This window comes from Ammospiza caudacuta, chromosome 7 (assembly GCF_027887145.1).
Source record: "Ammospiza caudacuta isolate bAmmCau1 chromosome 7, bAmmCau1.pri, whole genome shotgun sequence".
NCBI classification, from domain to species: domain Eukaryota; kingdom Metazoa; phylum Chordata; class Aves; order Passeriformes; family Passerellidae; genus Ammospiza; species Ammospiza caudacuta.
Genome location: NC_080599.1, coordinates 46043514 through 46057403, shown reverse-complemented (window position 1 = coordinate 46057403; position 13890 = coordinate 46043514). Strand labels below are relative to the sequence as shown.

Below are 13890 nucleotides of genomic sequence, written 5' to 3'. Positions count from 1 at the left end.
GTGTTTGGAAGAGCGGGGAGGGTTCACCTCACCCGGCCCCGCCGCTCGGTTCAGGACGAGTCCTGCCCGCGGTGCCAGCACCCGGAGCGGCCCCAGCCCCGCTGCGGGAGCCGCCTCAAGGCTCCTCACGGCTCCCCTCAGTCCCGGGGCCCTCCCACCCGACATTTTTAGTGCGGGCAAGCGCGGGGCTGTGCCGGAGGCGGGTGGGCGCGGCCATCTTTATTCGGGGCGCGACCCCGCCCGTCCCAGCGCCGGGCCCTGCCAGCGCCATCTTGAGTGAGGGCGCGCTCTGCCCTCAGTGCGGCCTCGCCCGCCATATTTAATGAGGTCACCCTCCACCACTCAAAAAAACCTTTAAGGTCCCCAAAAAGCGTAACCCGTACCCTCAGCAAGCCACGAACATCTCGGGATTCCCTCTGTTTCTCCCCGCAGCCATCGCGGGCTCTCCCCGCGGCTGGGCCGCTCCGCTCCTCCCCGGGTCAGCTGACGGCGGCGGCGGTCCCGTCATGGCCGCCCGGAGCGGCGCGGCTGAGGCGCTGGTCCTGCTTCTCCTCTGCTTCGCAGCCCTGGAGGGAGCAGCGGGCTCGGAGCCGCCGCCTAAGTGCGAGGAGCTGCGGCTGGGGCAATATCCTGAGCGGGGCCGGGGTCGGATCGGGGGTGGTTGTTGTGGCGGGGGGCCCGGTGTGAGGGGGGCAGCGCTTGTGCGGAGGGGAAGGGGCGGTGGCGACCGTGAGGGGCCGGGCAGGGCCGGGGGGTCGGGGAGAGCTCAGGGTGGGAGCCCCGAGGGGGTCTCGGCTGGCAGGAGCGGGACAGGGCTCCTCAGGGTGCGGGAATTGAGGACACGGCCTCAAGCTGCGCCAGGTATTGTTCAGGTTGGACATCAGGGGGAATTTATTCACAAAAAGGTGATTAGGCATTGGGAAGGGCTGCCCAGGGGTGTGGAGGTGTCCAAAGAACGACTGAGTGTGGCACTCAGTGCTCTTATCTGGGTGACAAGGAGGGCAGCAGTCACAGGCTGGACTCGATGGTCTCAGAAGGCTTTTCCAACCTAATTAATTTTGTGATTTCTGGTGGTACTGTATGTGCCCCAGTGCGTGCTTGAGGTGCCCTTCAAAGAGATTGCCATGGGATGAGAGAGCCCGCTCTGCCACCTTACTTATTATTTGCAGGAGCGAGACGTGGAGACTTTGCCATTTTTTTCACCTTTTCTTTCAGGAAATAATGTGTTTCTGTGCCCTGCACAGCTCCGAGGAGCAGGAGGTGCGAGGCTCCTGGCTCTCCAAGGCACCTCTTGCCCTCCCCAGAACATGTTGGTTGATGGCAGCTGACATTTTTTGATGATCAAAAGTGTCAGGAAAGCAAATCTTGGAAAAGCTTGCTTCACCTCCTGCTTTACTTGGCTGTGGGAGTTGAGACCTCTGGAAGTCAGTTCCTTCTCAGTTTGTTCCTGCACCAAATTCCTGGTGTTTCAGATGCTCATTTTTACGTGTTCGTTGAATTTTGCGTTTTCCCGTATATTAAATTTCCTCAACCAAATGCCTCAATTTCAAGGCACTGTGGTATTTAAATAAGGGAACAGGACCAGATGAGGCGTGTGCTACCTTGTTGCCTCCAAATACAGAGGCTGTGACTGATAAATATTGTAGTTCCTTTAGGTAGTGCTGACTGCAGCACTAATTAAACGTGGGGCTTATGCGATATATTGGTGTATTAAATTGGATTAGCAGATTTGCTGCATGGTAATGTGCTGCTCCTCTTTTGGGGGATGGGTAGGCACCAACATCAAGGTGCATCTTAAATCCTGGGGGTTTAAAGAGGGTGGAATAAATTACTGTTAAACCTGTTGTAGTGTTTGATATGAAAACTGTTTTCCTCAATTACCTGAACATATATGTGTGATGAGCCTAAAATAGACAATAGCACACAAGAACCAATGAATTGCACAAATCACACAGCATATGGTAAGGATTTCTAACTTATATATTGATTAACTACGTTTTTTTCAAGGAAGCGTTCAATTTACTCATTTGTGTATCTACTTGATGAGCTTTCTAAAAGATGGGATTAGTAATATCATTAGTCTGAAAGCCCAAAACACTTGTGTGGATTGGGTGCTTTACTAAACAGGAATAAATACTCTGTCTGTGATTGGTACTTTTGTAAGTGAGGTTTCTGGTAAATCTCTTCAATGTATGTTACACCCTTTAGGCTCTGTCCTGCACCACTGTGATTAAAACAAACCATTCCTGTCATACTGATTTTGCATAGAATTATTAAAAGAATTGACGTGTGACAGAACAGCCTTCAAAACCTTCTAATTTTTAAGGGTTTTTTTCTTAAGGCAACATTGTGCCTTCCATCATCACCAGGTTTTGGTGCATGAGGCTCTATTTTGAGAGCACATTTATTTATTTATGTTCAGTTCTGACATACTTCAGAGCACAACAGAAAAATTCATAACTTGATTACTTATTTTCCTACCTGTGCTTAACTTTGATGTTCCCAGGCATTGAAATAAATGGTCTGTGTTTGATGGCACAGCAAGTTCTCTTTATGTGCACCCCTGATTTAGACTCATGGAATTACAGAATGGTTTGGGTTGGAAGGGACCTTAAACCTCACCCAGTGCCACCCCTGCCATGGCAGGGACACCTCCCACTGTCCCAGGGTGCTCCAAGCCCTGTCCAGCCTGGCCTGGGACACTTCCAAGGATGGGGAGCCCACAAAATTCATCTGTGTTCATATTTGCTTCCTATAAGTGCTGAATGACTTTCTTCTGGGACAGTGAAGGTTTTCCAAATAATTTCAGACACTGGATGGAAATACTTTGCACAATGGATCCTTTAAATAAAGTTTTTTCAGTTCTTTCCATCACTTTTACATTGTGTCCCTGACTATAAATGGGCAGTCAGAGACCAGAAAACATACTGCACAGTTTGAGATTGATCATAATGAAGATTATCAGTTGTTAAACTAATTACCATGTGATTGTATTTAATACACTGCACTTTTCAACAGGAGATAAGCTTCAGAGTAGAACAAGTGGCTGAATTAATTAACACCGTTTCTTTGTGTAGCATTTTTGCACACACACACCAGTTTTTAGATTGTCCTCACAGTATCTGAATTGCTTATTTTCAGTATTACCTAAGTAATCAAAAGTTAATTTCTAGTTCACACTTGGAACCCTACAATTTCTGATCACTTTCTGTGATCCCTCACCCAGACAAACAGGGGTTTAATTCAAAGCAGCAAAGTTGTGTCATTGAGTAGAAGGTTTGGAGTCTTTGGAGTGACACTGAGAAGAGAACAGTGGCCTTTCCTGTATCAATGTATCTTAACTGTGCTGGGTTTATTCTAATAATGGAAAAAACTTCCTTGCTTAATTTACTTCAAAAATAATATTTATTTTTGTAATTGCCTCAGATTAGGCACATTGATCGGTAGCATCATGGAATGATTTGGGTTGGAAGGGACTTCAAAGATCTTCTCATTTCACCCCCTGCCATGGGCAGGGACAACTTGCACTATCCCAGGCTGCTCCAAGCCCTGTTTAACCTGGCCCTGGACACTTCCAGGGATGGGGTGTAAAATCCATGTAAGATTTTATAGCAGTTAAGTCCACACATAACTCAAATCTTACTTTATTTTTTGGCCCTATGCAATATGGATAGGCATTAATAAAATCCATTTCTTGCCTGTGTGCATTACTGGAAAATCTGGAAGGAATGTTAAACCTGGCTTGCATTTTTGTTGGAATTAACCAACAGGACTCACAGGTACTGAAAGCTGATAAAAAGTGGGTAAAGGACAGATATTTTTCCCTTTAAAACAACAGACTACAGCATTGGAGAGTGACTAATATTCTGGTAGTACACTGCAAACTTTAGCAGGTGTGACTTTCTGCTGTGATTTCCACTTTGGTTCCCCTAAGAGTCAAGAAAAATGGAATAATTTGGATAGAAAGACCCTTGAGGAAGTTGCATAGTCCAACCTCCTGCTCCAAGCAGTGTTGGCACTGAATTCCAACCAGGTTGCTCAGGGCTTTGTGCAGTCAGACCTTGCAAACCTCCAGGGATGGTGATGGCATGACTTCTCTGGGCAACTGGTTCCAGTATTTGACTGTTCTCATGATGAAAATCTTCTCTGGAAGTCAGCTTCAGATTTCTCATTGACTCATATTGAAGCCAGAGTGGAAATTACAACAGCATTGGGGCAGCAATTGGGTTTGTATATATTGCTTAAAATGTAGCAAAGAAAAACTACAAGTTAGTGGTAGGACTGGCTTAAAAAGTATTTTAAACAAGTAATTGTGTGTGAACTGTGCTTTGTATCAAGACTTGCACAGTAGAACTTAATTTGTTTCACTTGTGTGTAGTCAGAAAACTGCTCTGAGTGTCAGTTACTGCTTAATATCAAATAATTTTCTGTCCTCAGTTCAATGTCTGCCAGCACCAAACATTACTTGCAGAGATCACCTTGGCATAGAGAAAGTCTTTACAGGACAGGAAGTTGGATTTTACAAGCCCATTGAGTGTCGCAATGTGTGAGTACTCTTTGGATCTGAAAAACTCAAGTTTGTCCAAAATTGTATGCTCTGTTGGCAGGAGGAAAATAGAAGCAAGACAGAACCATGCACATTTTGCCCAGTAGTTAATCCTCTAATAAACACTACAAGGATGCAACACGGGGTCATAGCAAGGGTTGGTTTGGGAGGGTTCTTAAAGCCTATCTCATTCTGTCCCCCTGCCATGGCCAGGGACACCTCCTGGTTGCTCTAAATGTGCATGCTCATATGGAAATCTGTCAGTCTGTCCTTTTTTTGCTGTTGTTTTGTTATGTTTGTGTCTTTGCTTTATCTTATTCTTTTACCTTTACTTTACTTTGTACTTCAGCTTGGCAAAATTTTGCTCCAAATGTTGGGGCCACATTTCACATGTGTTTAAAATCAGCCCAGTTGCTGGAAGGAGCTGCTGAGGACCCCCTCCATCCCCTTCCCTGACAGACCCTAGGACATCAGGGAGCTGCCCTGGCTTGGAGCTGCCTTGGATCAGTTCCCCAGTTTGAGTCACAGAACAGTGGCTTCAAGTGCTGCTGCCAGCGCAGGGATGAGGGTGACTCAAGGATAAAACAGAGAGGACAAAGGAGGGCTGGACAGGGCTGTGCTGCTCAGTGCTGCATGCCAGTTTAAAGTGTGCCTGTAGCTGCTGCTGAAGTTCTGTGTTCTGCTTGAATTGTAGGGGAGCTTCAGGATCTCTGTACATCCCCCCAAAATCTATAACAGAAACTGTTTCTATTTTGAAACAACTTTTGTGTTTAATCCAATCCACAGTGCCTGTTTCTGGTACATGAATGATGGACCTCCTTTGTGTAAAGCACATTGTGAGTGATGGAGAGCTCTGGCTACCAATAAATGTTCCAACTGGCCAGTGCTAATGATCAGCCAGCACCTGTCCCTGCCATTTGTTTCCTCTTTTTCTGGGATTCACACTGGAACCTTTCTCTTTTGTCCTGCTGGAATCTTTGGGAATTAATACTGGATACCTCCCTATCACTCTGCTGGGCAGATAACTCTGATGTGCTACTTGCTGCTCAGTAATTTGCCTAACTCAGAAGTACAGCTCTGCCTCTTAATTTCATACATATTTTCTCTGTGTTTAGTCTTCTCAGCAGTCAAAGCTCAGCAAACTGAAGAAAACATATTATTACATCTAATCAGATTTAAATGCCAGCAAAGTAGACGTCAGTCACATTTTTGTCCAGAAACAATTGTGTTTCAGTCCCATCTGTGATGGGGGCTGAGGAGAAGATGAGCTATACTAGTTTAGTGAAATTGCTTCCTCTTTAGATTAGATGGTAATTTCTATGTTTGGAGGTTTTTTGTATACATATATTTTTGGTTTAGTATATTTTCTAGTAACACTTCTTAAGGGTAGCTTTTCTTTGCATTTATTTATTAAAATCCAGGTCTGTAGGCAGAGAAATGTCTTCCTTCTTACAGTATTTGTTACTTATCATGACTATTATTTATAATGAATAATCAATGGTTACACTGCTGAAACAACTCGTTGTGACTTTTCCAGTCCCTCAGCTGTTGGTATGAGAGAAAGAGAAGGGAACCCTTTTTGGACTGAAAATTCCAGTAAAATACAACTGTGAACATAGATAGAGTTACACAAGGATGTCCTTCATAATGTCCTAAAAGTAGTAAAAAATGGCAGCAAGATTAATATCACCATCCTTCATCTGTACACTTATTTAAAAAGTGGGCCAGTCACTGACAGACCTTTTATGAGGCACTTTAAATGTTACCTAAGTGTTAGAAATATTGTTTTAAGCAGGAATCTCCAGCTCACTATTACAACAATTGCCCTGCCTTTTCTGCTGGTTTTTGGAGGTTTTTCAGCATTGTACTGAGTTTTGGTAAAAACTGTAACTGTAGAAATAACTGCACCTCATTTAGCCAGAAAATTAGTGTGAGAAGGCATCTTCCCATGGCAGGATTGTCCCAGCATGGGGACAGCAGGTGAATCTCCATCCCCAGCTTTTGTGAAGGACAAATCAGCATGTTGTCCTTAGCCAAAAGTGTAGTTTAGTTTTGGCTAAGTTCTGGGGTCTGGTTATTTTAGAGCAAGACCAGGAGATGTTCCATGTTTGTGCGAGTGAATGTGTTCAAGTTCAGGTACCGTAGTAATAATTCAAGGAAAAGCTTGTAAGGTTGTTCCAGCAAAGAAGTACTGGGAGTCAAGATTGCTTAGGTTTGGCTTTAATCTGATGTTTTGGAGGTAGATCTTATTTTTTGGCCAAATTCTAGAATCCCCCAGATTGGCATTATCGTATATTTTATTTAATATTGTGCCGGCCCTGATGCTGCAGAGTTGAAATGTCCGTTGTTCAAGTGTTGCCATTCCAGGGAAAGAGGCCGTGGAATGATAAAATTCTCTGTGAAATTCATGGGGTTCAGTGTGGACAGGTCTTTGAGCACAGCCAAGAGACCCTGGAAGAGCAACCTACAGCAGCACCTGCTCTTGTCAACTGCTGTGGAAGAGCTGGGAGGAAAAGTTTTTAACTTGGCAAATGGAAGAAATGCATGCAGAAAAGATAAAGGAGCAAGAGAAAATAAAAAGAGGAACTGACAAGAAATTGCATCTTTTTACCCAATTGTTGAAATTCCTTCAGATGCTCAGGATGTGTCATTTTCCTACTCACTGGTTTACTCTTTGTGCATGTTTTTGTCTGAAGGGGTAAGGCAAAGGAAACAGAGTGGATGCAGCCTTGTTTGTTACAGTGCTCTCGTGCTTCCCCTTCATACTGGATTTCTTCTGCCCGTCAGTTTGATGTTGATGAGGCTGCAGAAACTGTTGTGCTTTCAGAAGCATCTCAGTGCACAGGCAGGGGCTCAGTTTATTGCTAGCTGTGATCAGGAGCAAAATTAAAACGTGTTCCCATTTTTTATGTAACAGCTCTTTTTATGCTTTGGTGTCCTTGGAGGGCTGTTGACACTTTGTAGTTGATAAACAATTTCCAACAGTTTACCTCAAGTTTTAAATAAACCCATTAGTGTTCTTTACAGTGGAAACAAGACAGTTCTAAAGATGATAATTTACGTTGCATTGGGTTCCAGGAATGCCCTGTGTGTTCCGTGCTGCTAATAAACACCAAGTAACAAATACTGAGGTAAAAGTCACAGTTTAATCACTTAATGTTGCCATTAGGTTTTAAAGTCAGCAAATTTAGATAATAAGCAAAAAAGGTAGGTCTCTACTTGGCATTGAAAATGCTTAATAAAAGTGCTTGGACTTTTGTCAGCTACTGTCTTTTTGAGACTGTTTTATTCAACTGTCAACCAAGAGTTTAATTTGGGCCTATTAAATAATTGCTGGCACGTAGTGGTGCACGTATCAAAACAGTGAATTACTGAATATTTTTCAGTTCTAATTACATTTGGGTTTGCTGTTCAGGAGCTCGCTGTTGGCCGAGGCAGCAGTTCCAGCATTGAGAGCAATATGTTTTTAGCTCCCTTATTAGTGCAAGGTTCTCCAGCAGGGACTGCACTTACAGGTGGTTTGGTGGCTGCATCGCCCCAGCTGTTGGCAAGAATGGTTCCAATTAGGATAAGCCTGGAAAAGTCTGTTCTATCTGTTTATTTTGTATGACTAACCATGGGAAGCTTAACTTGAGAGCTCCTCTCTACCCCCATGCATCTCTGTGCTGTCAACAGTTCTTTTCATTGTGACTTTGTGCCATTTACAGTGTAATGAGTGAATCCAAGACTTACTCTTTTTTGTTGAATCCTTCCTGCAGCTCCTTCAGCCGGTGGCCATGGTTCATTTCTCCTTCAGATCTCGTGGCAATTACTGTCTCTGCTGACATCTCACCTGCCTGTCCTGTTCCTCTCCATTTGGCTGCGTGTGAGACTAATGCCTGCAGACAGTATTCACACACCTCCTGCCTTCCTGGCCTTGTCTCAGTAGGGCTGAACTGTTAGGAGCTGCTCTGTGGAGCTGGGGATGGATCAGCAACTGAATTATGTCTTGACAAGAAATCATCATTTAGTTTCAGAATAATCTGTATTCTGTAAGAGTACAGTTGAGTTGCAGCAGCTGAGGTTCCTTTATGGAGGATGCCTTCCCAGTTTGAAAGCTTAACATTATCAATTCCGTGGCCGTTAATTGAAGATAAATAACAAGTCTGTTGTTTTTATTTAAAACCAGAGCAGCAGGAAAATGAGTCACTACTTTAACAGTCAAAAGTATGAGTGGATATATTTTGCAGTCATTATCTACATTGCTTGTTTCTTTTGGCAGAAATGGATACTCCTACAAAGTGGCAGTGGCTCTGTCCTTATTTCTTGGATGGTTGGGAGCAGATAGATTTTATCTAGGATATCCTGCATTAGGTAAGTTTATTCCTTAATTTTTTCTTTGAGGTAAATCTTATTCTTATATTCTTACACTTGTATGTGTATACTCTTATTTTGAGTAATGAAGGCTGACAGTCACAGTTTTAATATTTAAAACTAGAATCCTTATTCATGGTCAAGTGAGACAAAGTGCTGCATTATCCTCAGCCTGCTCTTCTGCTGGAGTGCTGACAAATGGAGATGCAGTGTCCAGCAGATAAAATCCTAATAAGCAAATGTGGTTATTGCTACTCAAAGTTTTGTTTTGCATTGATGTTTTATCACAGCATTTTTTGTGAAGCACTGGAGCAGAAGTGGCTTTGCCTCACGTGCCAGCCTTAAATGAGACTTGACTTCACCAAGAAAAGAGTGGACAGATTTTACAGTAAACCTGGTGTTTTGGGAGACAGAATTTATTCTGACAAATGCACACCTTCAAGAAAACTCATGGGATTAATAACAATTCTGCAGAAGCTGGGACTTCTAATAAAACCTCTCTCTGGTTTTCAGGACCTCATTCACAGGATGATGGTGCCACTGGCTTCTAAGTAATGGAAATACCTTATTATGACAGGACTGCCCTCACAGCCTTGTTTCTGAGCTGGACAAAGGGAGTGAATTTAAGTATAGATAGGATGGAGCAGTGATGTGGAAAAAGCTGTATGTGTTGCTGTCACTTCAGCCAGAAATTTTGAGTTTCTGCCCATTAAATGCCAACTCTTTTAAATGACATTATCTGTCCTTTTCTATGATCTTGATTAACATCCATGTCTTTTATCCCTGGGATTCTATAATTAGCATTTACTTTGTCCATCTGTGCCACAAAAAGATACATTTTTGAAAGCAGTCAATCAGGTGCATTATTTATTTGTACCACTGGATTTAGAATAATAATTTGCAGTAATTATTTTTAATATATTGTGGTAATATAGATTCATAAATCCTTAATTCTTTTGTAGAACTTCTTTATGGCTAATGCTTTAACCCTACTGGATTATACTGTAGCGAGTAGCCAGAGTTAATATTTAAAATTAAACTCTTCCAAAGCCAGGTTTTCAATCTTTTGAAAAGCAAATAGGTAAGAGTAGAAAAGAATAAAAATTATCCCACTGGATTCCTTTACAGTGGCTGATTAGGGATTTCTTAGGTCATCTGTGCCTTGGCAAGAAATGGTTAAGAAAGGTTAATGGCACTGAAATCTTTTTTGCAAGTGTAATGAAGACTGTAAATGCTCTTTGGTTTATTTTTTTCCCTTCTCTTTTGTTTAAAGAGCACACAAATACAAACAAGCTATTGAGTATAAAGAAATCAGGAAGGCAACCTCTTCCTCTCCCACACACTGTGAACCAAACCAGGAGTTATTACTGTAGAACAACACTATTTTTTCCCTCTGTACTTTAGAGCAGTTTATTTTCTCAGTGTGATCTGCTTGTAGGGAGGGAAGTGAGGAGGAAGAAAAAAAGCCAACTTTACCCTGCACTCCAGAAATAAATGCCAGGTTCAGAAACAGTTCCTCCATCCATTGCTTAAGTAAAGGTTCCAGGGACAGGGACACCTTCACTGGGTTGGCTTGTGCAGAGCCCCATCCCACCTGGACAATTCCAGGGATCCAACCACAGCTTCTCTGTGCAGCCCCATACACAGCCCTGGGGGAGAGGACGTGCTTTAGGGACAAGTTGGAGCTTTGGAGAGAGGGGATTAACCAAGATCTTCCTCTGAAATAATACTCATAAATACATAGTTCTCTCTGGATCACATATACATCTATACATATCTATTCTCATATATACAGTTCTCTCTGGATTACATTCATTCTACAAGAAACTATCAATATTAAAAAAACCCATAAATTTAAGCCAGCCTCTTTTTTCTGAAGGCATTTTCCAAATGAAGTCTGCCTTGCAGGACAATTTCCAATAAAACATTAATCTGTCAGTTGCTGTTCCTACATATTTTCTATTAATCTTTCATTTATTTGTATAAAACCGAACATTTTTGAATACAAGTTAAAAAGAAGTGTTTATGTATTTTTAATATATATTCAAAAGAAATTCATATTTCAGCAAAAATGTAAAAATTATACAAAAGATTGTTTTCCAAAGTTGCATGTTCTGAAAATCAAATCAGTATGTGCTGCAACTCATGAGGTGGTAGAAAGTCTCTTTCTATTCAGAAGTAAAATTTTCAGCTCAAATTGGGATTTTTCTGTCTGTGCCTCAGTGAAAAGAATATTTCAGTAACCTGATTATCAACTTTTGCTTTTCCTTGTTTAAGAATATTTAGATGTTAAAAATGTTACTATTCAAAATCTTTAAAGTGTGTTCAGGATGTAGAAATATGAGTATGTGGTTTGGTTTTTCCCCCTAACAGTTAAAGAAGTTTAACTTTAGGTCTGCTTCTAGATAGATGCAGATATATATATATATATATAAATACACACATTTTGTGGGATGAGGGGAGAGTTTGTATTTGATTGCCACCAGTGATGAAATCCCAGGGATTGCTTAAAGCTACATTAAATTTTACTTTTCTTTTTTAGGTTTGTTAAAGTTCTGCACTGTAGGGTTTTGTGGAATTGGGAGCTTAATTGATTTCATACTTATTTCAATGCAGGTAAGTCATGGCTTTCAAAACAAGATAGAAATCTGTGTTTTTTAAAGCTTTGATTTGATTACTAACACTTTGTTAGCATTTTGGCCTTAAGAACCACTGGACATTGAAAAATCAAGGCATTTATTTTGGCTCTGTTTGGAGATTGGTGTTGTAGAATATAGACACAAAATATCAATATATTTGCTGTTGGAATTAAAACTTAGATTAGCCATCTATAAATAGTGACAGTGAATAGCTTGGAAGCCACAGCACCATAAATTCAGATGGTCAGAACCTCTTTGTGTGAGGCAGAGTGTTGGACTCAGCATGGGATGTCCTGCTGCTCCCAGAGCCCTCAGGTTCTGTGTTTGCCTGTGCTTTATGCTGATGAAAGGAGACATTGCCACTTCCATTTCCCACCTCTCCTGCAAACTCAAGTCCCTCACCAGCAGAGAGCTGTGACTGAGGGATTCACGAGGGTTAAATCCCCAGCTGGGGTGACATCTTGTGACATCATGAAATTGCCAAATTGTTTTATTCAGCAGCGCAGCCATTTAGCATGAATTGCAAATCGGCTGCGATGAGCTCAAAATCCATGGTGGGCATGGGAGTTGTTTCTGTGGGTTTGTAGGAAAATATTTTAAAAGTGTGTACTTTGGATCTGTCTTTTGTGTGCATTCTCAAACTCCTTTCTCTGCTCTGCAGTGATCCTGCCTCAGAGCACTTAACAGATCCAGCTGAGAGTATCTTTCATCTCTCCTTGTTGATCTCCCTGGTGACTCCACATCAATTTAGCACTTCCAGAACAAAACCTCCATGATCTTTCCTCCTCCTCTTCATTCCTTACCTGTTCAGTATTTCAAAGACACTTGTCATCAGCCTAATTCTCTGCTGCCGACCCTCCTTTGTTCAGGAAAAGTGGTTTGGAGCCCACTCATTTGTTAGGCTGGTTTTGTGCCTCAAATCCTGCTCGGATTAGCTGAGTCCCAGTGCCTGCCTGTGTAATTTGGTTGATTAGAAGCCCAGGGGAAATGTTCCTTCTGAGACAGCGCTGGCTAAAACAGTTAAACTGCAGCATAACTTCAAAATAAATCTAGTTTCTGTTTGACTAATTAAGCATGACTAATTTTATGATGGGAAAATTAGCAGTAATTGAGACATTAGCACAAAGTATATATTTCACTTCATATTGAAAAGTCTTGGTTCTTTTTTCTGTTGCAGATCGTTGGCCCCTCTGATGGCTCCAGCTACATCATCGATTATTACGGGGCCAGGCTGACCCGGCTCAGCATCACCAATGCAACCTTCAGGAAAATGCAGACCTACCCCTGACATCCCTGACTCTGGCAGGGAGTGCCACAAACCCAGAGGTGCAGCTGGATTTCACAGCTGGATCCACTGGAATTGCTGAGGATTTGCTGGTCACCCCTCGTCAGAACGGAATATTGATATAAATGCACGGTGAACAAAGATGATAAAATGTGAAAGTTCCTCACGTTTACCTCAAAGGTGGAACTTTGGGGCTGCTCTGTTTCTGGGAGCAGAGGCTTTGTTGCTGAGTTACATCATCTGTGAAACGTGCAGACTGTTGCAATTTGCACTGATGTTGTGTCTGTTTCATTTAGAGTGTTACAGAGAGCTGCAGAGAGAGTTGTTCATAATAAATACGCAGATATTTATTCCATTGAAATTTATAAGAGTTTTAGCATGGATACACCTGGGGGTCTGTCCATGTGGCAGTTTGGAAATTAACTTAAATATCCCCAACTACACAAACTGCCTTTTTTTCCCCCTCCTATTAAGACCCAAATCTTAGGCTGGTGTAGCCTGTGAAATTGTGTTAATTAAAACAATTATTTCTAAATTTTAGTCAAGCTGCAAAATTTGGTCAAGTTCTGATCAACACTAGAAATATGGATGTGTAAAATAGAACTGCAGATGACATATCACAAAAAAAGAAGGGTGGATGTTGGGGTGCCCTGAGGTTAGAAAAACAAATAATTGTACTGCTTATTTTGATTTTTTTTTTCTTTTCCTCTCTTGAAACCATCCATAGTGAAATAAATATTTTTTTTTCTTCTGAAAATAAATTGGTGTGTGTGTGTTTTACAGCTACTGAGTGTCGAAAGAGTGAATTCCTCATACTACTAAAGCCCTTAAAAGAGTCAGTTGTGTTTCAGTGCAATAAATTCAGTATCTTTCAAAGCCGTTTGACCAAAGTCTTTTGGATAACCAGGATTTCACTGGATGTTCCTTTCAGGAAGAGTATGTACACACAGACAGAAAACATGTCAACAAAATCTTCATGCTATTTGACCAATTTTAAGCATTCTCTTCAGCTTCTAATGAAAACTAGCACTAACTGAGGGAGAAGGCCATGCCATAGAAACTTCTGT

At 41.9% G+C, this 13890-nt stretch overlaps 1 protein-coding gene across 1 annotated transcript; it reads left to right on the top strand.

The window, feature by feature from the left end:
- The first annotated feature begins 383 nt into the window (after positions 1-383).
- On the top strand, positions 384-13648 carry TM2D1 (TM2 domain containing 1). The gene is made up of 6 exons (XM_058808720.1): positions 384-629; positions 1892-1961; positions 4438-4546; positions 8808-8899; positions 11442-11515; positions 12716-13648. Exons 1-6 carry the CDS (start codon positions 507-509, stop codon positions 12824-12826), a joined length of 579 nt encoding a protein of 192 aa, XP_058664703.1. The 5' UTR covers positions 384-506; the 3' UTR covers positions 12827-13648.
- Positions 13649-13890: the final 242 nt, after the last annotated feature.